The sequence below is a fragment of the Lepidochelys kempii genome, chromosome 4 (genome assembly GCF_965140265.1).
Source record: "Lepidochelys kempii isolate rLepKem1 chromosome 4, rLepKem1.hap2, whole genome shotgun sequence".
NCBI classification, from domain to species: domain Eukaryota; kingdom Metazoa; phylum Chordata; order Testudines; family Cheloniidae; genus Lepidochelys; species Lepidochelys kempii.
Genome location: NC_133259.1, coordinates 11,261,329 through 11,288,183, shown reverse-complemented (window position 1 = coordinate 11,288,183; position 26,855 = coordinate 11,261,329). Strand labels below are relative to the sequence as shown.

The following is a 26,855-nucleotide window of genomic DNA, read 5'->3' as shown; positions in this document are numbered from 1 at the left end:
ATTGACCTTCGGTGTCTCAGCAATAGAGCCCTTTGGGTTTTGAATGTTAAGAAAGGCAGAGGTCACTCTTGTTAATATCCCTGCCCTTACCAGGCTTCTTCCATTCATCCCTGATCACTTTCTCAAAGGAGGAGTGAAGGGGTCAGACAGCCTAAGTGGAGGAGCTTACACCCAGGGGTTCTCAAACTGCAGGTCAGGACCCCTCAGGGGGTCATGAGGTTATTACATGGGAGGTTGTGAGCTGTCAGCCTCCACCCTAAACCCCGCTTTGCCTCCAGCATTTATAATGGTATTAAATATATATATAAATATATATAGAAGTGTTTTTAATTTATAAGAGGGGTCGCACTCAAAGGCTTGCTGTGTGAAAGGGTTCACCACTACAAAGGTTTGAGAACTACTGTTTTAAAACCACACAGCTCACCTTCTTCAGTGGAGGAGGCAGAAAAGGACTCATCTCCTGAGGTGGGTATGCTTTTTCTTTCCCTGTTTAGATTGTTTTAGCATGCTTTGGGAGTGGAGAATCCCTGCTGTGACTTTGGGGAGGTTTTTTGCAGCTTGCCTTCCTTAAGGCCTGGAGCCCTTTCGAGAGGTCTTTCTCAGAATCCTCCCTCCTGGGTCCCATTTCCATAGTAAAGGGGGAAGACTTGTCAGAGCACTCCTTGGTAGGTTGGGAGCTGATTAGAAACCCTGCTTCTTTCCTTAGGGCACTCAGGACCCACTAAGATTTGGGGATGATGTGGCCTTGCAAACCTCCTCTCTTCAGTCTGTAGAGAGGTCCCTTGGGACTTACCTCTAGAGTTGAGTAGTCAGGGTGCTCCTCCCTTTTGGAGCCTCTCTCTTCTTTGCACTGGGATTCGTGGCCTATTTTTCCTCCCATTGGAGTCACAGCTGCATTGGTGGGCAGGGACTTGCCTGAGTTGCAGCCTTGGGTCCCAACGGATTTAGGGACGGAAGGCTGGGCACAACTTGACATCTGCTGAATCTGGAAACGCTGCCTCACATGTAGAGTACCACTTGGATTAACTCCGTGCTTTCTTGGCTGTTCTGCCATGCTGTAAACTAAGGACAGAGGAGCCAGCAGGGAGATGCTGCAGTGGAGGCTCAGGGACGGTTAACCAACCTAGGGAGGAAGAGGAATGCCAAAGAGGGAGAACAGCTCTCACTGACCCAAAAAACTGGGCAGAAAAGTTAAAACAGTGGGAATAAGGGCAGGAGGGAAAAAACATCACTGTCTGCTGCTGCAGAGATGGAGAATCTAGCAGCAAGCAGGATCAGTGGAGGCATGGCCAGACCATGCAGCACCAGAACACTGATCTAGCTACATGCTATAGAGAGGAGAGCAGCCCAGATGTCTAGAAAGGTGGGAAACGCTGGGCTGTATAAAATGGCAGGCAGAAGTAGTCTAGACAGAGGCCAGGCAATTTCCACCTTGCATAGAATATAATGATCAAAACTGTCCTGAGGGGATACCCAGCAATTACAAACACCCTGGCTCTGCGAGCTGCTGCAAGTAAATCTCTCACGCACCCATCCTAGGTATTTCCATACACAGCACTGCAGTATGCAAAAGTTATCAATATCACCTGACCTACTGCCCTGAAATTCAAAGTTAACATTTAAAGCAAATTAAAATCCTTAGCTTATCTGATGAGTGTGCCAAAAAGGTGTATACTGATGTGCCCACTCAATCACGGGGAACTGACCAACTCATTTCACATGCCTCAAATGTTGGACCTGATCCAGCTGTCTTTCAGATCAGTGAAAAGATTACCATTTACTTCAACAGGAGTGGATTGGGCCTATGCTAATGTATTTTAGTGATTACCAAATAGGTCCAGATTTAAACCATTGATTTAGGAATGAAAAGGCTCTGTTCCCCTTTACTAAGCTTTTTACCATTCAGTTGCCCTCTGATTGTGTATATCTTTAATTAGCTGTTGAAGAAAAGGGGAAACCATGTAAAGTAGCTTGCAAATCATGTCATAGATTCCTTAGTTAGGTCTCTATGAGTGCTTACATTGCCTCACCTTGTTCGTTTCCAGTAGTCTTTTTTCATTTGCTTCATTTAATCACCTGGATGTCACAAATGCAATGTAGGTGTCCTACTACAGCTTCGTCAGTCTGGCAAGTAACTGTAAAGATTAAATGTGTTCCTTTTATGTCATCTGTTGTGGGTAACTACGGACCAAGAAATTGCTAAAAATGTTGCAGTTATTACATTTTAATTTGGATGTTGACTCATATGATGCTTGATCCATATGTCAAGGTTTAACTTCACTGCAAAAGTGAGATCTTTCTCTTCATGAGTATTTTATTGGTGATTTAATTCGCTAACCCAGGGGTTCTCAAACTGGGGGCTGGGACCCCTCAGAGGGTTGTGAGGTTATGTGGGGGGTCACAAGCTGTCAGCCTCCACCCCAAACCTCACTTTGCCTCAAGCATTTATAATGGTGTTAAATATACAAAAAAGTGTTTTTAATTCATAAGGGGGGAGTCGCACTCGGAGGCTTGCTATGTGAGAGGGGTCACTAGTACAAAAGTTTGAGAATCACTGCTCTAACCTTACCTGATACGGAGCTGTGCCAAGGTTGATGCTAGATTTCTATAGCAGTATCTGCTGTAATTTTTTTTAATCCCAAAGAATTAGATAACCTCTATAAACTGTTTTTACACAGTGAAATCTTTAAGTCACTCACGAGTGACGACCAGCCACATTATTCAATGGAAAATATTTAAGTATTTCAACCCAAATCATATACTCTTTCTATGGTCTGGTATGGAATAATCCATATAGCGTATTTTTAAGGGAGAAATTTTACTTCCAATGATACTCGAAAAAACAAGTTCTGGTAGCTACTATTGATCCCCTCCCTGGCAATGTAGATCTGTAAGAACAGAAGACCATCATCAGGAACTTAAAACTGAAAATAGTGAATTTAAAAATTGGTATGGCTAATGCACACTGACATCCACTAGCTTTATGCATCACAGAATTCCTGCATCACAGTGAATATACAAGTGCTAGAAGTGTTTTGTTCTTGTATTTTAACTACGTAGAAACAGTCCTGGTTCAAGAACAAGCTATTTTTGTTTGTAGGTCAAAACAAATTACAGATGGTTTCAAGTATTTTGTGATGTGAGATTAAAAGAAAGCTCAGTGATTTTTGGATACACAAAAATAAGTCTAAACTTAACCCAGTGGACTGATTTTGATTTCTCTTTCCTGCCCCCAAATGAAATTTGACTATTACAAGATTTTAGTTTTAGCGAACCTCAGAGGTTTAGCATCTTGCTTCATACATTTATCTTTTAACTTAGTTTCCTTGGCCCTGGATTTATGGAGACAAAATGACTAAGGGTATGTCTACACTGCAGTTAGGCACCCTGGCTGGCCCATGCCAGGCTCTGGCTTGTGGTGCTCAGGCTAAGGGGCTGTTTAATTGCAATGTAAATGTTTGGCTCTGGGACCCCGCAAGGAGGGAGGGTCCCAGAGCTCAGGCTACAGCGCGAACCTGAACGTCTACACCGCAAATAAATAGCCCCTTAGCCCAATTCACCTAGCGCAGGCCAGCTGCTGTTTTTTAATTGCAGGGTAGACATACCCTCAGGGTCATACAACATCTCGCGTGAATTCGGTGTTTAAGGAGATGGCAAGTGTCAAAACCAGTGTAGAATACCATTTGTACACAGTAGGCAGAAATTTTGATATCCATCAAATCAGTTTTGAAATTTATCATTGTTCACGCTATAAAATTATTATCCTTTACAATGAAGGGAGAAGATAGTTTAAACTAAGAGCTAGAATTGCATTTTTATGAAATACCTATTCAGTGCAAAGGCATCTGACAGGTTTGCCTCCATCACAAGACGGTAACTATATTACAGTACTTTATCATTGAGTGACAAACAGATTACACAATATATTGGGATATTTATCATCCTGGGGTTTAAGGGGTGAACTAACTCATGGCTTATATTTCTTGAGTTATGCCATTCCTTAATTAACAGAAAAATGAATAAAGTATTCTGCATATACACACTCCAATAATCTATGCATATGTATTTAAAAAAAAAGATAGGGAAGACCTACCAGGTCTCAAAAGAGTATGTTCCTTTTTTTATTGGTCAAATAAAAGGCATTACATTTGAAATATAAAAAATGTATCTGAAAAATGTTCCTAGTACAGACTTCTAAAAACCCCAGTATTTTATTTAACAAGCCTGATCCCACAAACGAAACATGGGGCATTCCAGCCTATATTCCGGTGTCTACAGTTTTGTTTTCAAGTCAACAAAATACAGATAGCTTTATAAGAAACCACATCCTAAGAAACTCAGTTTTTTTGACCCACAGAATACATTTTGTTGTAATAAATATTGAGCAGTATTTATTCCTCAGAAGGATTATTTCAAAAGAGTAAAAATAATCCCTGTTAGCACTGGAGAAGCATTAATAATAAAATTATAGGAGAGTGGTAAACGTTATATAAAATACCGTAATAGCATTATTCTCCACTCATAGTAAAGTGCTGAAATTGAATTTAAATTGTTTTTTATTAACAGCTGTTCAGTTAAGTATCCATTTTGATCCAACTAATTCTTCATACATTAGATTTCAGAAGGAGGAATCACATACAGCTGGAAAAATGAGTTTACTTAGATTTAGAGCACCACCTTAGGGCATGTATACAGATACTGGTATTCATGAACTTCTGGACGTCTCAAACGTAGCATCTCAGTATTTAAAAGGCTGTATAATAGCTTTGGAAAAATCATTTTTCCTTCTGGCTTTAAGAGAGTAATTATAGTAAGTTATGAAACAGCATTTTAAAAATCCAGTTTTATAGTCAACAAACAAAATTAATCTAATTAATTTGGGATATTCATTCAATTAAGATTTATCTAAAGTTTGTCAGGACTCTAATTCACCATATAAAAGGGTGAATTTGATTGACACTGTACCTTAAAAAGCTTTACCTTTTTACATTCTTCTATTTCAAAAAACAAATGATAGACAATGTTGGATTTGTTCCCACAATATTACAGTTAATTTGTAGATCTAGTTTATAAATGTGGTTATACTGTATATCACACATACACAGTCATTTGTGTTATAAACTGGGATCTTGGGTTAAAATAGCTTTGTGTTTCAAGCTGTCAAAGGCTTGCCTTATAGTACTTCTGAACTTGCTCTACAGCAGGGGTTCTCAAACTGGGGGTCGGGCCCCCCTCAGGGGGTCACAAGGTTATTACATGGGGGGGGGTCGCAAGCTGTCAGCTTCCACCCCAAACCCCGCTTTGCCTCCAGCATTTATAATGGTATTAAATATATAAAAAGTGTTTTTAATTTATGGGGGGAGGGGGTTTGCACTCAGAGGCTTGCTATCTGAAAGGGGTCACCAGCACAAAAGTTTGAGAACCACTGCTCTACAGTTTGTTGATGTTCCTTTGCAGAGCATACTGGTGTTTTCACTCCAGGAAACTTTAAAAGCAAAACATGATAAAAGCTATTAAAGATGATCATTTACACAGAAATTTCATTTTGGAATGTTCAAAATTAACTTTGATCAGGCAGACGCACAGTTCAGAATAAAACATCGCCTGCTCTAATTAAACCACTAATTCTTGAAAAATAAGCCTTGGTTTGGAGGCAGTTTCATTAATAAAAAGAAAAGGAGTACTTGTGGCACCTTAGAGACTAACCAATTTATTTGGTTAGTCTCTAAGGTGCCACAAGTACTCCTTTTCTTTTTGCGAATACAGACCAACACGGCTGTTACTCTGAAAAGTTTCATTAATGAATCTCTACTACTAAGTGCCAGTGGGTGTGCTTACTTTTACTCCAACAGCCAAAAACAGTTACAAATTTTTCTTCTCTGATGATTGGGAGGAACTAGATGGATGCACTTAGAATGGTCAGAGAACTAAACATACCTCACTGCATCCACCTATCTGCAAGAGTCATTTGTAACAGACTACTGCAGGATGGCACGTTCACTAATATTCACTGGGGAACTCTACTGGTGTTAGCATGGAGACAGTTCTGGAAATGCCAGAAGGCTATAATCTCAAGAGCTTTTTTTTTTTTTTGAAAACCCTGCATAGAAGAAAATGGAAACTTACTTTTAATATGTATCTGGTTACAAGAGAAAAATAAACAGATGTATGACTTTTCAAAAATCCAAGGTATATAATTGGGGAAACCCACTGATAATTCCCACTTTTATACTGTACTTAAATTACACAAGTAGAAAAGTTATGCTTATTAATAGTTTAATGTATGAAGGAAACATCCAGATTTCTGAATATGAAGGTACATATCTCACATTAATTTAAGTCTACATAAAGTAGAGCCTCTATACTGACATATTGAAATTTACTTTCTGCTTAGCCATTTCTGTTATGTAAACAATTGTACATTTATTTGCCATTCTAAAACTTCAGGATCAAGTTTACATAATTTTGCTAAATTTCTGTGTTTGCTCAGAAGCAGTTTACAGTACTAAAACCAACCAGCCAAAGAACAGTTTCAACAGAAAGTTATGTCCAAAAATAAAAAAAGAAGAGTAAAGGCTAACTAAGTTGAAACATATGATGGTGGGGAATGGGCGGTCACAATGTTCACAGAAAAAGGTCAGTTAGTAAGTTCTTCTGCAAAAGCCTACACACTTCAGTCAAGCACATCAGTAGAATGATTTGGGAGCATATTAAACAGCCATTTGTGTTTTCCTCTGAATAAAAAGCAATCTCCAGGCTAACAAGTTGATCCCACTCAGCCAAGTTGGTTCATATGCACACTGTTCATGTGAGGTGTCCAAGTTCCAGTCCACACCTGAAAAAGAAGGTGGTGTGTTATGAATGATGTATTACAAGGATGCTTTAGAACGGGGTGGCCAACCTGTAGCTCCAGAGCCACATGCGGCTCTTCAGAAGTTAACATGCGGCTCCTTGTGTAGGCACCGACTCCAGGACTGGAGCGACAGGCGCCAACTTTCCAGTGTGCTGGGGGGTGCTCACTGCTCAACCCCTGGCTCTGCCACAGGCCCTGCCCCCACTCCACCCCTTCCTGCCCGCTCCCCTGAGCCTGCCATGCCCTCGCTCCTCCCCCTCCACCACCCAGAGCCTCCTGCACACCACAAAACAGCTAACTGGGAGGTGCGGAGGGGGAGGCACTGATCAGTGGAGCTGGCGGTGGGCAGAAGGTGCTGGGAGAGGGGGGAGTTGATAGGGGGCTGCTGATGTATTACTGTGGCTCTTTGGCAATGTACATTGGTACATTCTGGCTCCTTCTCCAGCTCAGGTTGGCCATCCCTGCTTTAGAACATTTAAGAATTTTAGGCTTAGCTAAGATGTTTACAATACAAATGTATAGTGCCTGCCTTCATTTTTCACTTCTGTAATTGTTGCATCTATTAATAAACTACACCAGGTTATTTTCTTAAATGTGTTTTCCTCTTGTAATACCTAAGAGCTGAGATGTGAAGAGATTATTTTCATCACTTTCACCTTCCTGCCTGTGCTTCTCCCCTTGGTCACACATCCTACCTACACAATACCTTCAGTACTACCTAGAATATTTCCCCTTCAGCAATTTTTCTGTTGCTTTCAATAAAAAAATTAAACTTTCATGCCACAGAACAATGTCTCACTCCACCCTCATATACTATACTGTAACATTTATATTAGCTGTATATCAGGAAATCCAGCCTCCTAGGATCAAGGGGAATAATAACTAAGGCCCAAAACCTGCAACTGGATCTGCTAATGCTATGCCTGCTGAAGTCAGTTCAGTTTCTGCATGCATGCAGGGGATCTTGCAAACAGTCAGTTACAAGGTCAAGGTGTAAAGCACCATGATTTGGGGAATTACAAGGTGTTTCACTTCAGCTTTTGAAAAGGTCAGTGAACTAAAAAATTAATTTTTGTTATTGTTTTTTTCCAATACCTAGTACCACGTTCACTGCTGGAGTATTACATGAATACTACATGTAACAAAGTAAAATCTATTTGGGTATAACTGATATAAATACTTTAACAGAGTTCAATATATAAGCAACCATGTTTTATACAGTTAGGTATATAGTTGGATTTGGCTGGAGGAGGAGAAAAAGCATACAGGGAATCCCTCCCCTTCAACTGCACTCATGCAGTGAACTTCCATAATTCGGCAGAAGAATGAGGCCACTTGTGCAGCCAGCAGTGCTAGAGATCCCAAAAGGGGCAATGGTTAAACTGATGCAGGAAGGGCCAACTCTCTCCCTGGGCACTCCGAGCACTAGTGAAGGCAATATGGCTCAAAAGCATAATGCTCCAGGTCTAGTGCTGTGACAGTCTCACCTCCCACTAAGAAAATCAAACTATATGCAGCGGTGAATAAAAGACACTTCCCAGAAAGGTGACTTATCAGTTCTATCACATCTATATAACTTCTAGTACTTCTATAGTAGCCAACCAGCATTATTTAACACATTTAACAAAAGAGGTAATGTAACACTTGAAACAGTTACTATAAGGGCTTGTCTATATGAGGAAATTAACTCTAATAGGTATTCTGCAATAGCTGCCCATGTGGATACACTTATTCTGGAATAGCTACTATGCTTAAATTCACACCATGCCTTATTCTAGAACAACTTCCCCATGTAGACAAGCCATCGATGGTGGTTTGCTTATTTTTAAAAAGTAAGTGGAATTTATTTTACACTTGTTACATACAAGTGCATTAGGTGCTTCAGTTGTAATTAGCAAGGGTAAATCAGATTTATATTAGAAAAAGCAGAAAGACTGGAAATACACAAGTTTTTATCTTTTGCATTATACACCTGGGGAATTATTTGTTTTTGTATCTGATTATGTTGAAGATAAGTCAGGAATAATAATAATAATAATAATAATAATAATAATTAAAAAAAAAATCACAGTATTACCGTTTGAGGGCCATTGTTTTCTGTGGAATTTGAAACCATCTTTATCAATGAGTTCCAAGATGGGTCAGCAGCATGAGGTCCATTAAACATAGGACCTCCATTACCATCTGCAATGGGTGCTACAGGAGGAATCATTGCATTCCCATACACAGAGAAAGGCATACCCTTCAGGGGGGAAAAGTTAAGAATCAACATGTATATAAAGACACACACACACATCAAGTAGCAATAGAAATTATCGCTTTACATTTTAGAAATTCCCTACATTTGTATTATTTAAAAGAGTAAGGTTTTAAACATTTTTCCTATCTGCTGTACATTTACTTTTTAGTATCTGATTAGTAGTATATTGCAACTGTTCTGGAGAAAAATAAAGATCAATAATACTCTAACATACACTGCTCAGACTGTTTTGACTGGACAGTACTATAAAATGTCTACTCGTCTTAAGGAACAACATAGAAATACTGAAGTTCCTACACTAAGGTGGATGCCAGAAACATTAGGATTGTTACCCCGACTTTAGGAAAATCCATATATCCTGCAGGAACATGCTGATGGAATGTACCGGAAGGGGTTACAATTCCTGTACTGTCTCGCTCCATCGTTTGATGTGAAAACACTCCTGGATCAGACATTGGCCTGTGGATCATATGACTTCCCATTCCACTGTGACACCAATCTACTTTATCTAGCAAAGAAACAAGTACAACGAATTATTACATTGATATTAATAAACTTGTATGGGCAGCTAAGACTAAAGTCCTCTGCATTAAAGCACTTCCGCAACCAGAACAGTCATTTGCTCTACAGTAACTCTGGTTGTTTGAGATGTGTTATCCACTCAGACTATACTTTTGGGGCATGCATACCAAGAATGGAATCTGTGTGGACAATCACTCGAAGAAATCCCACTTAATGGAGGATGTTGAAAAATTACTTCTAGTCAAGGAATAACTTCCACAATATTTTCTCCTTCATGTTATGGATACTGAAACCTGCCCCTTAGGGCTCTTGTACTGTGGTAAATTGAGGACTGCATGGTCTCTTATAACCTCAGTTTTGACTGATACTACAAATGGGCACTTGTCAAAAGAGATGGTTTTATCAAAAGGTTCCTGAAGCTCACAGGCAAGCAAGAAGATGCATTCCACAAATGGTAACATGAAGAGGCAGGCCACTTGGAAGTTGGTGGTTACCTAGGGACCAGTGATCATGAACTGATTACATTCAGTATGGGAAAACAGAGGACACTCTCAACCAGTTAAAGAGACAGACGGTGTTTCTAAAAGGCTAATTTCCTAAAGCTAAGAAAATTTATGAGCAACATTGATTGGGAAGAAAAACTTAGGAAAATGTTAAGAATCGGCAGGTCTTATAGAACAGTTTATCAGACTGGTTATCAAACCAAAAGTCATGATTACACAATCAAGAAAGAGGACTTTGCCTAAAAAGCCCATCCTTGTTCGGTGGCGAGGTAAAGGCATCAATCAAATTAAAAAGCCATACATTTACAAATGGAAAAGAGGGGAAAGAGTTGATAAATATGATGAAAGGCAGAAAACTAATAAGGGATGCGAAAGACACCAAGGAAAAATCTGCTGCTGGCAGAGCTGAGGACAACAATGAGTTTTTAAAGTGTTTTAGAAACAAAAGAAATCTTAACAAATGGTATAGGACCCAATGCTAGATGAAGATTGTAAAATTGTTAATAATGATACAGAAAAGGCATAAGTGTTCAATAAATATTTCTGTTACAAAGCAGAAGTGTACTCATACCACATAAGAATATGTAACTACTGCCCAGAGAATTAATAACTAAGGAGGATGGTAGAAAACATCTACTAGGGTTAAACTTTTTTTAAACCAGCAGGAGCAGATAATGACATCAATTGTCTGAAAAGAGTTGGCCAAGAAGATCCCAGGCCTGCTGATGCTAATTTTTAATAAATCATGGAATACAGGGGAAATTTCAGAAGACTAGAAAAGAGTGCTAATAATGTGCCAATATTCAAAAAGGGCAAGTGGGATGACTGGATAACTATAAGCTGGCTAATCAGTCCTGGACAAAATAATGGAAAAGCTGAAATGGGAGTGATTTGATAAAGAATTAAAGGGCAGGAATACAATTAATGCCATAAATCTCACAATTCTATGGAAAATGGGTCTTATGAAACTTGATTACATTCTTTGAGAAGACAAGAAGCTTGATTAAGGTCACTGAGTAGATGTAAATACTTTGTCTTTTGTAAGATGTTTGATTTAGTACTGCGTGACATTCTGATTATAAAATTAGTTCTATGCAATATCAATAGAGCACACATTAAATAGATTAAGATCTAGATAAATAACTGATCTCAACAAGTTTTTAAATGGGAATCATCACTGAAGGAGGATGATTTTAGTGCAGGTCCACAGGGATTAGCACTAGGCCCAATACTATTCAACTTTTTCACTAATCATCTAGAAGCAAATATAAAATGATTGCTAATAAAATTTGTGGATGACACAGATAGGCAGAGCAGTAAGTAATGAGAAAGACGGCGGTCATACAGACAGATCTGGATCGTTTGATAAGCTGGGCCCATTCAAACAAAATGCATTTTAAAAACAGCCAAATGAAAAAGTATACATCTAGAAACAAGGAATGAAAGCTCTACCCTACTTACAGAATGGAGGACTGTATCCTGGAAAGTAGTGACTAAAAATGATATAAGGTTCACAATGGACAAGCTACTCAACAGGAGCTTCCAGTACAACACTCTGGCAAAAAGGGCTAATGCGATCCTCAGAGGTATAAACAGGAGAGCAGCGTGTAGGAATAGGGAGGTGGTTTTACCTCTGTATATAGCATTCCAGTGTCGGTCTCAGCAGTGCCACACACAGTTCTGGTGGCCACATTTTAAGAAAGATGTGGAAACATTGGAAAGGGTACAGAAAAGAGCCACAGAAATTATTTGGGGGCTGGAGAAAATGCTTTCTTAATGAGAGGCTTAAGGAGCTCAACCTGTTTAGCACATCAAAAAGAAGACTGAGAGGTGACCCGAATGCAGAGTATATGTGCCTTCACAGCAAGAAAATACCAGCTACTAAAGGGCACTTTAACACCAAAAGGTATAACAGGAACCATTGGCTGGTAGCTGACACCAGACAAATTAAAATGAGAAGTTAAGCACACATTTTGAACAGTGAGGTTGATTAACCACTGGAACTAAACCACCAAGAGAAGATATGCTTTAGCCAAACAAGTTATTTGGTTCAATATGGGGTAACTGGATTCAGTGCAATGGCCTGTGATATCCAGGTCAGACTAGATGATCCGATGGTCCCGTCTGGTCTTAAACTCTCTGAATCTGAACAGAAAGTATGACAGTTCCTAATATACAGAACAGCAAATTCCATAAAAGAAGCAAAACTGAAAAAAGGTTACGACTGTCTCCAGAGGAGTCCCCTTCCCTTCATCCTCAAGAAACAACTATCCCATGCATTTCCTCACTCAACGTCCTGTATTGCAACAATCTTCCTCATCAAGAGAGAGTTCTGGATGAGAGTCCTTTCAAAGCCCACTAATCTGCTCTCCTAGGCTGGTTGCAGGAGTAATTGTAAAAATTACAGCTAGATTATCTAGTTCATCCGGGGCAGGGTGGAACCTACCTGCTTTGTTATTTATGGCGTTGTGCAATTATAACAGCAACAACATGTCACAAGCAGCAAAGCTTCACAACCAAAGGTTCTCTGCTACCTTTCAGGACACAACTTCAAACTGGACAGAGCAGATATAAGACCCAGCTCTGAGACTTGGAAATGGATGTATAATGAGCAAATGTAAATTCTGAGGAATTCAATTTATACAATGCCTCTCAGTTCTAAAGCATGGTTATTAAGAAAAGCAATATGACTATAGAAAATTGCATGCCTGTTAGACAATACTTCATACCTTGATTGCCACCTATCCCTTCAAAGGACCAGATGCCACTATGCCCCACGGGAGTGGCTAAATTGCTCCCAATAACGGATGGAGTAGAAGTTCCAGTTTGTCTAATACGTGCAGAACGTTCAGTCCCAATTGGAACAGGAACCTTTCTGTCCGGAGACACATTGCTGGGCTTTCCTGACCCCAAGGACACTGCTGAAGGGGTAGGAGATGGTGCTCTAACTCCAGATGACACTGACTGAGCAGTAGATTCTACAGAAAATAATTGAAAAATTACAGAAGTGTGTATGTATATTTAGTATCTTTGCGAGGCCTAGTTTGAGATAACAAAATGAATTTCCACTCATAGTTCTGTTCACATATACCAACACTAACCCATAAAAGAAACCCAAGCTTTTGGAAGTAGATGATTCAGAAGAATCAGCAGGCATATTATGATAATCTGAAGTGTTTTAACCCCAGATCACTGGTTCAAAATACAGCTCAAGCCTTTATCACTTGTTTACTGTTTGGTGGCTTATGTGAAACAATTATTGTAAGTACTTTACTACCGCAGACTCTGTACAATTGATCGTAAAGATACTGTTAAAAAGGTCATTTTCGGCATTATCAATAAAGATTGGCAATTAGAAAGGGTTAGATTCTGGAGCATATCAAATAAATTAATGGGTTCTTTTCAAAACATCTGCATCTCATTTAGCCTGCAAAAGTCCTAATAAGAGGACTTCAGATTTTAATACTGTGTTGCCAATGGCTTAACCTTTAACTTTCTTCCTTAAATATAAAGGAATCAGTTATCTTTAAATTTAAAATTTGTTTTCTATCATAACATATCATGGCTGCGCTACAGCAAAAACTGTAAAAGTCACAATTATAGATGAAGATATCAAAGTTTACAAAACACAGTCTCTCTCCAAATCTATTTAGTGGTTATTTTAAAGGGTTCTAAAAACAATCAATTCATCATAAAAGAAACAATATTTGTTGGTAGGATTAATGAAGACACTACCACATCAGTGACACAGTTCACTTTTGGAAGAGTATTTTCTCAACCAAAAGGGCTAAAACTTGAAAAAATCCTTGAAAAAAATCCCCCAATCTAAAAGGAACCCCACAGAGGATTACTGAGCAGCCCTAATGCATCTATTGAGATCAAACCTTTCATTTAACAGATTTCTTCCTCAATTCATTCTGTAAAATAGAGTTTCAAAATCCATCTTCAAATACATATGGACTTTAACAACAATGAAACAAAAAATCCTAGCAACAAGCTTAGCCAAAAATATCAAGTTGATTAATTAGGAAGCTACATAGACTAGGTAGAATTTGCCAGAATATTCTGCCTTTACAATAATTTCTCACTAGTTTCCTACTCAGTAGAACTCACCATTTGATGCTGATGAACATGGAGGCAATAAACTAAGTGGGGAAAAATGTTGTCTGTTAAAATTAGCAGCTGAAGGTGCTCCGCCCAGGGGTGGCCCAGGTGCATATATCTGACCGCCCGAAAGGTTCGAGGCAAAGTTACCCAAATGTGCAGAAGAAGGTGTTACAGAAGCATATGGTGAATCCATACTGACAATACCTATGAAAGAAACTGGCAGAGGGTTAGTCCTCACTGAAAGATGGTTCTAATTAACATCTGTGTAAGGAGGAGATGAGGACAATGGGAAAACATTTGCATCAAATTAATTTCTTCGTCCATCACAATTATTTGACATTTTGATCAATTAACCAAGTCTTTTTAGCTGTTCTCTTCATTCACACAACTACAAGTAGGAGAGCAAGAGAAGTGAGTACTAAAAAACTTGGAAATGGAGTGTGTCAGAGGAGTGAGGAATTAAGTAGTTCTGAAAGGTTTAAAACAACTCTAAAATAAATGAGTGAATGAGAAAATAAGTATGCACCAGTACTGAAGCTGGATACAAATAAGTAGTAAGAAAATAAAAGCCCCCCCCCCCCCCTAAAAAAATAAAGAACTTTTTGAAGAGGAAAACTGGAAGTAAAATAATGCAGGAAAATTGATTGGAAAATACCAGTTGAAGACAAAATGTGAAAGTAAAGACCTGAAGGGAGTTAGCCAGTAAATGTGATGGTGGGGGAGGGGCATGGAATGGTGGGGGGGTTTTTTGTTTGTTTTTTTAGAAGGACTGTCAGTTTGGAAATCTTTCATATTTCTTGTTCTGAGAGTCTTAATAAAAATATTATATTTAAAGACATAAGTAACATTTAAAAATTATGCTTTACTTTTATGTGGAGGTCTTGAATTTAAATGAATGCAATAATAATTAGACTGTAAATAATCCTATAACTAGATACCAGCATAACAATCTAGCATTTTCCAGATCCACAAATCTTTCAAACTGATATTGTTTGGGACTAGAAAAATGATTTTATAGTAAGTAATGGAGACTCCATCCGGCACCGGGAAGGTAAAGTTGTGATTGTGTTTAAAATTCACAAAGTATTTCTCCACTCCCCTTTTTTTTCCTTTATTAAGAAAATACTTAATATATGTTCTATAATCAGCATGAAGCCATGTCATCAAATTATGGAAACATGGTTCCAGTTATACAATGGAAAACAGTAAACTATCCAAGCTGAGAAAATGTACCAAATAATAAATTTGCAAGAATTTTTGCACATTGGAAATTTTTTTCCAAGTTTTGCAGGATGAAGAAAGTGAAGAATAAAATGTAAGAAAGTTACTATATTTATTAGAGCTGAAATACTTAAGGACTCTTGTCTCTGCCCCAATATGTATCTTATTTTCCCTGTCCTTGTATAGACTAGGCAGCAATGTAGGTCAGACAAAAAGAGGGGTCAGGATTTCAACACTCAACCTGCCAGGGATGGGTAGGAAACTGTCCAGAGAGACAGCTGAAAAGTTTTTATCCATCGTGGCTGTGAATATTACTTTCCTGTGAACTAATGCAGTACTGTCTTCCTGACTCTGCAGACACAAAGCTCCAGTGGCTGCTGCTGCTGCTCATACTGGTTCTTTTCCCAAGCAGTAGTTATGAAACTGACATTGCTTAGTCAGTGTCACTGTTCTGGGAAGCAGTTAAACTGGTCTGAATTATGTGAATTTCACTCAGCTGTTCATGGGAAAGCTATGGACAGCAGTAGAGGCAAGGACTGAAGCTAAAAATTGGAGGCAAGAACTGGAGCAAAGTAGCAGCCACTTGCCCTACCTTGAGAGCAGCCAGGAGGTTGGGTTAGAAGTATCGTAGGTGAAACTCCCTGAGACAGTAGCAAGGAGGCTGAGAAATGGCAAAGACATACCCCTGTACCTCTCAGCATAAGCCCCCAAGCAGGGTTAAAGGTTAGCACCCTGGGAGGAATCCCACCATACATTCTTCAGGAGTTAGGAGGGCTGGACTTCTCATAAGGGTTTGCCCCTGAAACTCTTCGCCTATCTTTTGTAAATTATGTTTGTAATTTTTTTTCAAGCCCTGCTAGCAGAGATTTTAGAACCTTGTAAAAACCACTCCAAACCTACTGTATTCAATGGAGGGGAAAAAGTTACAAAAATAACCCCTGAAGTCCATAAAGGTAGTCTGAACATCGAACAAAGTATAAACATAACAGCTTAGACATTTCATAGTAGGCTTGTGTTTGCAGGTCCATGCTAGTGTAATGGCTTTCCTAAAATCCACACCTGACGTTTATGTCCACTGACATAAGCGCTGGGGCATTTCTTTTTAAGCACTACTCCAACTTGCAACTAATACATTATGATGTATGCACTACACAAAGCTATCGTTACCCGGCCTTTGTGTACTCTGTAGCATGACTGAACCAAATTCCAAGCACCCCCAAATGCTGCTATAATATTAATTTATTATAGCTCTATGAAATATTATAGCTCATGGACCGGCTGTCAGCAGACCTCAGACTCCAATCTGCAGCATGGCTTGGCAAAGCATCGTGCATTTTGGAATAAGGCTATAAAAGTCACTGACCGCGAACAGAGAAGTGGCAAGAAAGGAGTAGTAGTTTTTTGTTGTGTTCTCCAGGAAGCCTATCCCCCTGATCTTCAACTATTGCAACACTGTCCAAGAGACCTGGCTCAGAGCCTCCTTCCCCCACTTCCATGTGTGCCAGCAAGAGGGGAGCTTGTATCACCTTGGTTCCCCACATGCCAGCAGCTATACTATTCTCCACATAGTATGGATAGGCCACTTTACACTTCTCCCCAGTCCCTAGCCACAAGTTGGAGGCTAACTCTGGCTTCCTGAACTCTGCTACTTGACTTCATGGAAAAATGAGGGACTGCGTTCCTCATAATCCAATTAACTCCCTGTTAGAAAAGCTGGTGAATAAGCAGCAACTCCAGCCAGACCCAAAGGGAGACTAACAAAGTTCCAGATGCCTAGCAGCAGCAAAATGGCAAATTCTGTGACAAAAATACTGAATTCCATGGGATCTTGGAAATATGCCCAAGTCCCTGGCATCACTGTCCTGATTGAAATGAACTGGGCAGTCCAAACCCCTTAAGTGCTATTGTCTTAGACCCTCTGCTAACACAAGAAGATATCAATGGTTCACTTTTCTCTAGAGGCACATTTTCAAAGTTATCTTCACAGCTAAGAGAGCTAGGGTTTTTTTTGTTTTTTTTTTTTTAAACACACAAAAGCTGACATTCTGAGCACAACTATTCAGCAAAAAGGTAACTTCCAGTGCTGTGGATTACATGGGACTCTATTGATATAAATGCAGCTCAGCTCTGTCTCACTAAAATACCCCTCGCTATTCAAAAGAAACGGATAATAAGGCCTACATTTTGCCAGATATTTGAAGAAGACCGAACTCTCTAAAATTATTTCAAAATCAACCCAAGTTAACTGGTGCACATGAATAGGTTACAATGTAAAAAATAAACTGCATCTCTCGATTCTCTGATATGAATCAACAGAAACAGATCAAAATTTACAACTGTTCTTCACTTCTTTAGGAAGTCATTGCTATACTTTTCTCTTGAAGGCAAAACGCCACATACAAAATCCACATCCCCTACACACTGGACAGAGTCAAAGTACAAAAAAGCTCGGTGTACTCCATAGCAAGTTGCTGGTCTGAATTCTGTGACAAAACCCTGCATGAGTGCAGCAGACTGGAAATTCTCCTGGAGATTTTTGTTGAATTAATATGAAAATGAATAATAAAATCAGTGAAGTATCCCTTGTTTTATATAGTCTGATTTTAAATTAATTTTTAACTCTGTTCTAAAGTTTCAATATGCTATAGATTTATATATTGGCTATGCAGGACTATACTACAGAAGTTGGCAAGGGATAAAGAGGGAGGTTTTGTCAGATAAGCAGTGACAACTGAGCCTTTTGGTACCTCAGAAGTTGGGGTAGATGGATCATTCTGTTAACGGTTTCAGTGTTGATAATTTTAACATGCTAACATTTTGACTGTTAACAATGGGTTTTACATGCAATACCTCAAATGAGATGAATAGGGCAGTTCGCATCTCTCAGAGATGGTGTCAGGCTGCATGCACACTCATGAAGACGGCAGTACATTAGTTTACATTCAGAAGGTATCTTTGTAAGGGCTAGAAATATAATTTGGGTTAAAAATGCAATCTGATACTTGAAAGCACAGTTCCACTACAAGGGACAGATTCAAGAGCAGATGAATTACAGAATACACAATTCAGTTAGTTTAAAGAACCCTAAAAGAATAGGCAGAAAATATTAAGTGTTCCAAATTGCAGGCATTTAGCTGAGGGACATATTACTGAGTGCACCACAAACACACACTTACCTGAGGGACTTGGAGCTGGCCTTTGTAACGGTGGCCTAAAACCCGGGGCTTTGGAAGTATCAGACTGATGCAAGGGTTCCGAGTTTGGCAAAAACGAAGACTTCCCTGATAGAATGGACTCTGGTGTTGTCTGAGATGAAACTACAGATCCACCCCAGAAGGCATGAGCAGAAGTGGAACTGTTCTCAAACAATGTGCTAAAGGGCCCAAATGGCAAAGACGCACTGAAGTTAGTACCCATAGATTTGTTTGCTGGATGGGCTGAATTTTGAGAAGCAGTTTGTGTACTTAAGGTAGAAGGAAGCTGCACTGAAGAAGGAACACTGTGGGGCCTTTTAATGTGATTTACATTGAGGACTGCAACAGAACAATTCTGCACAGGAGCTGGAGTCTTGTGAGCAGTATTTGCTCCATGGGCAGGTGGTTGGATAGCAGGGGTTTCCATTTTAGCTGGAGGTTGAGTTGATCCCATTGATGTCGGAGGCAAGGGATAGGTCATGGGGGCATTCGTCAAACCTACCACTGGGGCAGATGAGCTTGTTGTTGCTAAGTTTGGAGGCACAACCATTCTAGGATCTGGTGGAGGAACCTGAGGTTGCTGTGGAGGCGGTCTTGCTTCTTGAGAAAGAGATCCTGGAGACTGTTGGTGAGCAGGGTGCACTGAGGAACTCCCAACAGAACTAGCATTCAGCTGTCCACTGCTGGCTGAATTACTTGTTTCCACTGCTGGTGGACTAGCTGCTTCCTGGTCAGAGGAAGATGCCCCTTTATTCGGAGAGGTTGTTACGCAGTCCAAAGGACTGTTTCTAGAAACCGCTACTGGCTGAGCTGGTGGCGAAGGGGATGATGGGGATGAGACAGGGTAGTGTTCCTTGGCAGTAGGGATGGGATATGTGGCATTTGTAGGTGCTGTACTGTTGTTACTTGCTGTGGTTGTGATTGTGGTTGTAGTGGCATTAGATGTTTTCACAACAGTAACAAAAAGCTGCCTTCTGACTGAAGGTGAACTGGGACTGCCATTTGTAGATGAAACAGGCACAGCCGAGGCCGTTGAACTCGTTGTAGCTGTCGGACTAGTAGTTAGAGAACTTGTTGAATTCACCTGAGAACCACTGCTGTTCTGACTGTTATGGCGAGGCACCATGTGAGGTTTAGGTGAGTTAGTAGCTCTTGCAGGGCTCAAAGGCCGAACAGGAAAAGGACCCCAGGTAGACTGAGCTGGTGGAAAAGTACCTCCAAAGTGGGTCATGGGCAACCGAGGTGGACGGATTTGTTGGAAAGTTTGAGCAGCAAGTAAAGCATGTGCAAACTGTGGAGGAGGATATGCTAATGGAAGAGAGACTGGAAAACCAGGCCGCACATTATTCACTGGATTCTTGACAGTTTTGTGTGCGGGTGCTGAAGAAATTGCAGGCACAGTGAGTGCTGTGGCTGTTTGAGATGTTGATTGAACAGCTACAGTGGTCACTTTGATTCCCATTAGTGAACTGTTAACAGCTGTAGTGGCAGCAGTTGTTGACGACCCTATTTTGGAATTTGCTGCAGAACTTTTCAAACGATTCTTTGGAATGAGTTCATCAATTTCCTTATCTGGATCCTTAATAAGAGCATTGATCAACTGTGTTGCTTGTCTTGTTGATTCTGTGCCACCCCTGCAATAAGAGTAAAAAGAAAGGGAGGAAGAGTATAGTTATTCTGATTTAATTTTTACCCTGAACTTTTACACTATGTAGCCCAAATGTATGTTTTGAGGTTGTCAACCACTCTATTATAGATAAATTCACAGTAAGATATTTTATGTTAAAGGAAACTAGACGTTTAGCTTCATATGTAAAGAATGTAAAAGGCTGAAATACCAGTACCCTAAGCAACAAAGGCATTGCATAGTCCACAAAAAATAATTTATCTCTCCCACAACTACAGAACAGAACCAATTTTCCCTATTCTGCATGAAAATCAATTATGCTTCTCAAATGATTTTTTAAAAATTGTTGCTCACTTAGAAATCCTGCAAGAAAAGTGGTCTATTAAACCAAAGACTACGCTTTAAAATTCATTCTTCCCATTCACTTTATAGAAATTATTCTTTTAAAAAGTAGTAAACAATGCCAAATAAAATTTTTACCTGATTGTTATTATTCTGTCCCCTGTCTTGTCTTTCTGTTTGTCGATGTCTATATGTGCTCCAGTGAACTCCCGGATAGCATTGATGTTACAGCCTCCTCTTCCAATGACTCTGGAAATTACTGTTGATGGGACAGAAACTTTTTTTGATCTACACAGAAAAAAAAAGTATTAAGTCAACTGGAGAAGTGTTGGTAGTCTGAAATAAGATGAGCATCAGCAGGAAGCTATTAAGTTTGAGAAAGAGATCCCAAGTTGCTGTTTAAGAGGAGAAATTTATCACTTCTACTCTCAAACTAATACATTCATTTTAACTGCAAGATGGGGAACAATGAAATAAAAATGTTCTGTCAAAAAAGATACATAAAAAGGGGTAACACTACTGGCATGTTTAACTTTGCATATGCACACATACCTTCTTACAACCTCCTTCCATCCTTCTTCTCTCTTCTGACCACGTTTAGGGCTAGCTATGGTTAATTTTCCATTTGGAGAAGAAAGGGGAGAAGGTCCAGATTTTGTGCAAGTGGACAAGGAGTTGCTGGTTACTTCACCGATAACCTCAGACAACCTTTAAAAAAAATAATTCAGTGCTTTTAGATAAATTATTTCTTCAGACTCAGCGTAAGACACAAACCATGTGGCCATTTTTCTTTAGCCTTTGGTCACTAAGCTTGTTAGGAGCTCCAGTATTTTAGAAAATCATAACTTGATAGTTAGCACATATCTGCCCAGATACATAAGTGCATTAAGCACAAGTGATCATTCATTAAAGATAGTTAATATACATATGCAGCAAAATATCTAAACAGTATTTTAGCAGCTAATAGCTAATTTGGTTTTGCTATTTTTTCCCCTTCTGCTGAAAGCTAGGAACAGGTTCATTGCATCTGAGGAAGATGCAGAGAAATAAACTACCTAGAATACTGGAGAAGCAGTATATATATCAATAAAATAGCAGTATGGACTTCATTTTTTCCTCTTATGTGTCTGACAGGATTAGGATTAACCAATCAGTATGAATTTGTGTATGTGGCATTTTGGAATGCACCTAGAAACATAATATTCAAAGTTTCATTTGAACTTCTAAAACCACCAATGTAATATCCACTGGATTAGGTGCCACTTGAACTCAGCAGCAGGGTACCTGAAATCTATGTTAAAATACTCCCCTTTTACTTGCTGGCATTGCTAAAAGACTAGCCACTAGCCATGGTACCTGTTGCCAAAGAACACTTACTATACTAACGATGAACTGACTGAAATGCTTCTGTCTGGGAAAGCGTATATAGCAAGACAACCCACTGGTTAAAGATCTGTGGGTAGGCTTCATGCCTCAGCCTACTGGTTTAATATAATTCATGATCTGAAAAGGTTTGGTCTCCTCACACAATATTTACATTCATATAAATAGAAAAGCAAGGACATTTGTGCTCTTATCTATTTTATTCTTGTACTTTACAAGACTTTAACAAGGCTATGAAAAACAGATCTTGAAAGTCATTTTCAGCAGGAAGTTCCAATTATTTTATACTGGGAGTTATTACGTACGGTCACAATAACTTACTTTATTGATGATTTGCCAGAAATTGCTTTCCTCTCATCCTTTGGAAAAGTGACAAGTACCGATGGCTGTTTCTTGTTGCTCAGCGTGTTAGTGGCTGCTGTGGAAGAATGACTGTCGCTTTTGTGGCTGCTGTTGCTATTGCTGCTTTCGTCACTACAGCTGGAAATCCTCATGTTGTCACTGTCACCACTTTCACTGGTACTGCTGCTCTTCGACTCGCCATTGGCTTTTTCTGGTTGACCATAGGAGATTGGGAGCTGATCATCAAATAGAATCTGAACATTATCTGGGTGAATTTTGTTTTTCCTGCTTTTCCTCTTGGAGCTGGTTGTGGTGATGGTATTGTTCCTTTTCCCATGGGAACCTGCTAACGTGGTCCACGTTGCAGATATACCTATGGTGGTTGTGGTGGTGGCACTAGGAGGCTCCATTAGGACCTCAGGCTCATCTGATTAAGAATCAAAAACATTACTACAGCATGAGGAAATGTCCACTTCCAGGATTTTTATGTCTTTAAAGTCACACTTAGCAGATCAGGCAATTTACTATTAAAGTTTAGTAACGGTCTTGAATGACTCCATGGGATAATCATCAGCCAATAACTGCTAAGACAGTTACATACAAATAATGCAGAAATTGTCACAGTGCCATTATATAAACCAATGGTACGCCTTCGTATTGCATTCAGTTCCAGTAACTCCGTCTCCTAAAGCAGTGATTCTCAAACATTTGTACTGGTGACACCTTTCACATAGAAAGCCTCTGAGTGCACCCCCCCCCCACCAATTAAAAATTCTTTTTTATATATTTAACATAATTATAAATGCTGGGGGGTAAAGCGTGGTTTGGGGTGCGGAGTCTGACAGTTCGCGACCCCCCATGTAAGAACCTTGCAACACCCTGAGGGGTCCCGACTCCCAGTTTGAGAACGCCTGTCCTAAAGGGTATCGCAGAAATAAAGGGGGTTCCAAGAGTGCTTACAAAAATGATTAAGGGTATGGAAAAACTCTCACATGAAGAGAAACTGAAAAGACTGGGTTTATTGTTTGCCTTTGAGAGGAGACTAATAGTAGGGAACATGATACAAGCATACAAAATAATTGAAGGTGTAGAGAAGTTACCAATCTGTTTTTCATGATACCAGAACAAGGGGACATTCAGTGAAATCAAAAAGTGGCAAATTCAAAACCGATAAAAGGAAATACCTTCCCATACAACAATTAATTAGCCTTTGGAACTCATTGCTACACGGTATCAGAGCCTAAAGGATTTGATATTATTCAGATAACAAGAATAGGGGGAGAGTTTTAGCAAATATTAAAAACAGAAGAGCTCTGGAAAGGATATAAACTCAAACTTCAGGACAAAGCCAACCACTATGGACTAGGGGCTAGGAGGAAAGTTTCACGGTGGCCAGGTTATCCCGTAGTTGCTTCTGAAGCAGTTGGTTATGGCCACTGTCAGAGACAGCATACCGCCTAGATAGATCACTGGTCTGATCCAGTATAGCAATTCCTATGTTTAGTAAAATTTAAAAGAAATGTTAGATATAGCAAATATGGATGGATTACATGAAACCTTATATCAAAGTACTGATAAAAAAAGCTGTAATAATGGGAGTAAAAAATGATGGGAAAAGATTAAATCTATGGAAAACAGAAATAAGACTACCTTCAGATTTCAGCTTTTCCTTCTCTTGAGCAGCTTGTAGTTCAAAATTCTCTTTATTTTTTGCTTCTATTTCTTCTAGTTTTCTTCTTTGTTCTTCCTTTTTCTTTCTCCGTTTCTCTTTTCTTTTCTCTCTTTTGGCAGCCAAAGCCAGCCTCCTGCTTTCTTCCCTCAGCTGTAAGTCAAGAACATTTTAGCAGCATGAGAATATTGCAAGTTGATAAAGAGGAACCATGCACCTTGTTCGGGAGCAATGTGAATGCTTCAAGACTACTACTTTTTTACGTTACAATTTGTAACTGTGAAAGTCAAACCTCTAATTTAATCAGTTAAATTATGTTTAAACGTCAAAAGGCCAATATTTTCCACTGACCTGCACTATGGATCTCAATTATACATTTAACACTGGTTTCACTTGCTGAACTTCCTTTGCTGCTAATGGAAATTCTGCACATGTAAACAATACATATTGCAGGGGAGAGGAGAATTTTACCCTATATTTAATCTTCAAGCGTACCTACAGAGCATGTGCATATGAAATCACAAGCCAAATCAAGAATGCATGAAACTTACCAAAAATAATGAAGATAAACCATTTTCAATTAGAGTGAGATGGTAAAATATAAGCTTATTAAAAACGCTGCAACTAATGTGGCACTAGAAGCTTAAATTATCTGATTGTATTTTTTTAAAAAATACAGATTTTAGATCAAATATATTTGTGCTAATCTTATCAGGTACAGACTCTTCATTAAGCTCAGTTTGTACAAAATAACTTTCTGCTTCATATTAATCTTTTTGGGAAATGCTTATACCAAGAAACAGTGTCCGTACACAAGCATTATTTTAATGATATTCCTTTTAAACTTGGTATGCAGGAGATAAAGCACATACTCTTTGAGACAAATATTATGTAACAGGTTTTCTGTTTCTGTGTGCCATCTACAAACTACAATTACCTTAAAATCCTATTTTCTTATATTTGCATAGATTATTTTACAGTTTAACAGAAAAAATAATCTATCAGGAATAGCGGGTATGAAGCACTTTCACTGCCAAAGAAAAAGCCGTGAAGTTTTGGCCACCTAAAAGGTGGATTTTGTGGTGGCTAAACATTCAGTGGCTCCCTCTTTGTGGTAAATATTTTATTATGATGATGTTTAAAAAAAGTGAACAGTACAGAGTTTAAGCGAAGAAGTTTCTGGTTATCAGGGAATAACGTACAGCTTATATTTCACACAGCTCTAGTCCAAGAGTGTGAAAGAGAGAGTGTTTTTAATTCAGGCCCAGATCTTGTATAGTTTCTTTTGATGGTAGAGAGGTTTTGGTCACAGAAATGAAACTTATAATGAAAGAGGATTCCTTACCTTCTCTAAATCCAGCTCTTCTAAAAGAATGCTTGCATTTTTGTTTGCTTCAGCAGCCTGTCTATCTTTGGCTTGTACTATTGATTCCATACAAAGGTGGCACTTCTTTAACATCTCCTAAAATGACAAAGTAAATCAATCTTCTGTCTGAAAACATAAAATCCTGTAATATGTATTGTATTGGTAGACAAACTTATGTTTTCCAAATGATACGAGATTTACAGCTTGCTCACTTAGTTGTATAAATCAATCGTTTTTAAAAAGTTTTAAAGAAAAATGTGAAGAATATTGGTGTTTTGTATTGGAGGCATATTGGTACAAAGCATTTTTAAAATATTTAATTATTTAACTATTTTAATTACTGGTCTTTTTACGGCTAACATGCTGTGGAAACTACGGAATCTTTTATTATGAAAGAAGCAGTTTGAGACACAGAACTGCAGCTACACAACTGTCAACAAAGGACAGTTTTGTGGTGATATTTAGAGTACCATTAGAAAAAAGGAATAGTGTTTTATTCTCTCATTTTTTTAAATTTAATGCTTACAAAAGGTGTCTTACAGCCCTGGAGACTAAAAAGCTCTATTTATCCACAGAATAGGTGGAACAAGGTCAGCAAGATTTTCCACACTACTCCACTTATATGCCTCAATTTTGACTTCAATGGACAGCCACATGCTTGAAAGTGTACTTCAGTTTCTACATCTACTCAATTACTGGCTTCCTTGCTGAGTCTATCAGGAATTCTGGTTAGTAAAAATGATAAATGTGGACACATGCCCTCACCTGTAGGACTGTCAGAGAAGCTGAATCAAGACTCTGGAACTATTTCACTCAAGGGATAACTACTAAGTTCATAATGTTCAGGTCTAAATGCAGTACCCATCTCCAGCTTAACTTTCCTTCAGCAAGTCCCTCCATTTCCCCTTCTTTATATATACTATATAAAGTCTAGTATCCCTAATTGGGTGTCAACTGTGCTAGGCACTGTGTAGTCTAACAGAGGACACAGTCCTTGCCCCAGAGAGTTTAAATTCGAAGACTGCTGAACAGGATAAAACAGGCTGATCAAACATAAAGGGGGAAAAGGGATTGGGAAGCTGAAGTAACAATAAAATGATAAAAGAAAGTTGGGAAGGAGAGTAGATGTCACAGCTCTAACCAAATAACCCACCAACATTCTCTCTCTCTCCAAGCTAAGAAGGAAGTCCTTGGGAAGTTCTCAGATACATTGTGATGTGGGCCATATCAATATTTGGATGAATGGCATTAAATGCTTGCAAACTCACAGAACTTTGCCGGTGAGGTGAGGGGATGGGGGGAAGAAGTGCCATGGAGAGTGCTGTCTCCTCACTCATGTCATCCTCCAACACTGCACAGCCTGAACTTCAGGGAGGAGATTTTGCAGGGAGTGTGATGATGGTGCAGGGAATCAGTGATACAGTGGAAACACTCTGTACTACCACCGCTCTACTTTTCTCATGATC

At 39.1% G+C, this 26,855-nt stretch overlaps 1 protein-coding gene across 8 annotated transcripts in view; it reads right to left on the bottom strand.

The window, feature by feature from the left end:
• Nucleotides 1–5,766: 5,766 nt before the first annotated feature.
• The window catches only part of ANKRD17 (ankyrin repeat domain 17), a 131,211-nt gene continuing 110,122 nt past the window's right edge, over nucleotides 5,767–26,855 (bottom strand). For 6 of the 8 annotated variants that reach the window (XM_073340370.1, XM_073340373.1, XM_073340371.1 and 3 more), the window contains 11 exons: nucleotides 25,369–25,485; nucleotides 24,005–24,176; nucleotides 22,334–22,781; nucleotides 21,182–21,337; nucleotides 20,768–20,917; nucleotides 18,643–20,294; nucleotides 14,252–14,449; nucleotides 12,868–13,116; nucleotides 9,446–9,621; nucleotides 8,931–9,095; nucleotides 5,767–6,835 (listed from right to left, as the gene is read on the bottom strand). In XM_073340370.1, the coding sequence (XP_073196471.1) occupies nucleotides 6,776–6,835; nucleotides 8,931–9,095; nucleotides 9,446–9,621; nucleotides 12,868–13,116; nucleotides 14,252–14,449; nucleotides 18,643–20,294; nucleotides 20,768–20,917; nucleotides 21,182–21,337; nucleotides 22,334–22,781; nucleotides 24,005–24,176; nucleotides 25,369–25,485 (3,543 nt within the window). In that variant the 3' untranslated portion in view covers nucleotides 5,767–6,775. The remainder of the gene's footprint in view (nucleotides 6,836–8,930; nucleotides 9,096–9,445; nucleotides 9,622–12,867; nucleotides 13,117–14,251; nucleotides 14,450–18,642; nucleotides 20,295–20,767; nucleotides 20,918–21,181; nucleotides 21,338–22,333; nucleotides 22,782–24,004; nucleotides 24,177–25,368; nucleotides 25,486–26,855) is intronic. The other 2 variants (XM_073340374.1, XM_073340378.1) reach the window with 2 other exon arrangements.